The sequence below is a fragment of the Microtus pennsylvanicus genome, chromosome 5 (genome assembly GCF_037038515.1).
Source record: "Microtus pennsylvanicus isolate mMicPen1 chromosome 5, mMicPen1.hap1, whole genome shotgun sequence".
Classification (NCBI taxonomy): domain Eukaryota; kingdom Metazoa; phylum Chordata; class Mammalia; order Rodentia; family Cricetidae; genus Microtus; species Microtus pennsylvanicus.
The window spans coordinates 45,210,197-45,211,442 of NC_134583.1; the positions used below are offsets into that span (position 1 = coordinate 45,210,197).

General features: G+C 46.7%; 1 protein-coding gene across 1 annotated transcript; it reads right to left on the bottom strand.

The window, feature by feature from the left end:
• Window positions 1-945, bottom strand: LOC142850831 (olfactory receptor 51I2-like). The gene has a single exon (XM_075974734.1). The coding sequence runs from the start codon at window positions 943-945 to the stop codon at window positions 1-3; it is 945 nt and encodes a 314-aa protein (XP_075830849.1).
• Between the last annotated feature and the right edge of the window lie 301 nt (window positions 946-1,246).

Consider the following 1,246-nt stretch of genomic DNA (forward strand, 5'->3'; position numbering starts at 1 on the left):
TCAGAACTTGGTGCCTGACAGCATCTTGTGCAGCCTCCTGCGAATCTCCTTTGTCTTGATGGAATAGATAATAGGATTGAGCATTGGAGGCACAAAGAGATATACCAGGGATGTGAACTTGTGCACATACTCTGGGGCATGCTTTACAAATCTGTGGACCATTGACACACTAATCATGGGCACATAGAAGATGAGCACGGCAGAGATGTGTGACACACATGTGTTGAGTGTCTTGAGTCTCTCTTCTCGGGAGGCAATGGCCAGCACAGAGCGCAGAATGAGCACATAGGAGAGAAGGATGAGCATTGAATCTATACCAAAGGCAGAGATGACAATAAACAGCCCATACATGCTATTGATGGTCGTATCTCCACAGGGTAGGCGTATCAGGTCTGGGTGCAAGCAGTAGGAATGAGTCAGAACATTGGCCTTACAGAAGGGCAGCCTCTTCAGTAGGAAAGGAAGTGGAAAGACCATGCAGAAGCTGCGTATAACAATAGACATACCCATGTGGGCCACACGAGCGTCAGTGAGCACTGAGGAATAGTGCAAAGGGTTACAGATGGCCACATACCTGTCAAAACTCATGGCCAGCAGAATGCCAGACTCGGTCCAGGAAAAAAAGTGTATGAAGAACATCTGGACCAAGCAGGCATCAAAGGCAATCTCTGGAACATGGAAACACATAGAAGACAGCACCGTGGGCAAAGTAGAAAAGGACACCCCCAGGTCATTGACAGATAGGAAGGACAGGAAGTAGTACATTGGCTGGTGCAAGCTCTGTTCCTCCTTTATGATGAAGAGAATGAGGACATTGCCTACAATGGAGATAGCATACAGCAGCAGCAGGAGGCCACTTAGCCAGTGCTCCAGACTCTCCATCTCTGGAAAGCCCGTGAGTATGAAGCTAATGGTGCTTGAGGTGTTAGTCTGGAAGCTCCTCATCAGGATTGCTGAGTAGCTACCTAACAACTGTAGGGAGATAGACCAGAGTGAAGTGAGATTAGGGCATGGAAAAAGTGAAGAGGTGGGCCAGCAAGTGTCTCAGGATAGGAGGGAAATGATGCCTAGAATCCGACACCAAACACCAGGAAGGATGTAGAAAGAACTTTTCCTTTTCTGAGGAGTCTTCCCTTGACTCTTTTTAAAACATTATTCTTTATTCTGCCTATGCCAGGTTATTTATGGATGCTTACATCTGTGTGACCTGGCCTTTTTTGCTTCTGGTTTTTAGACATTATCATAC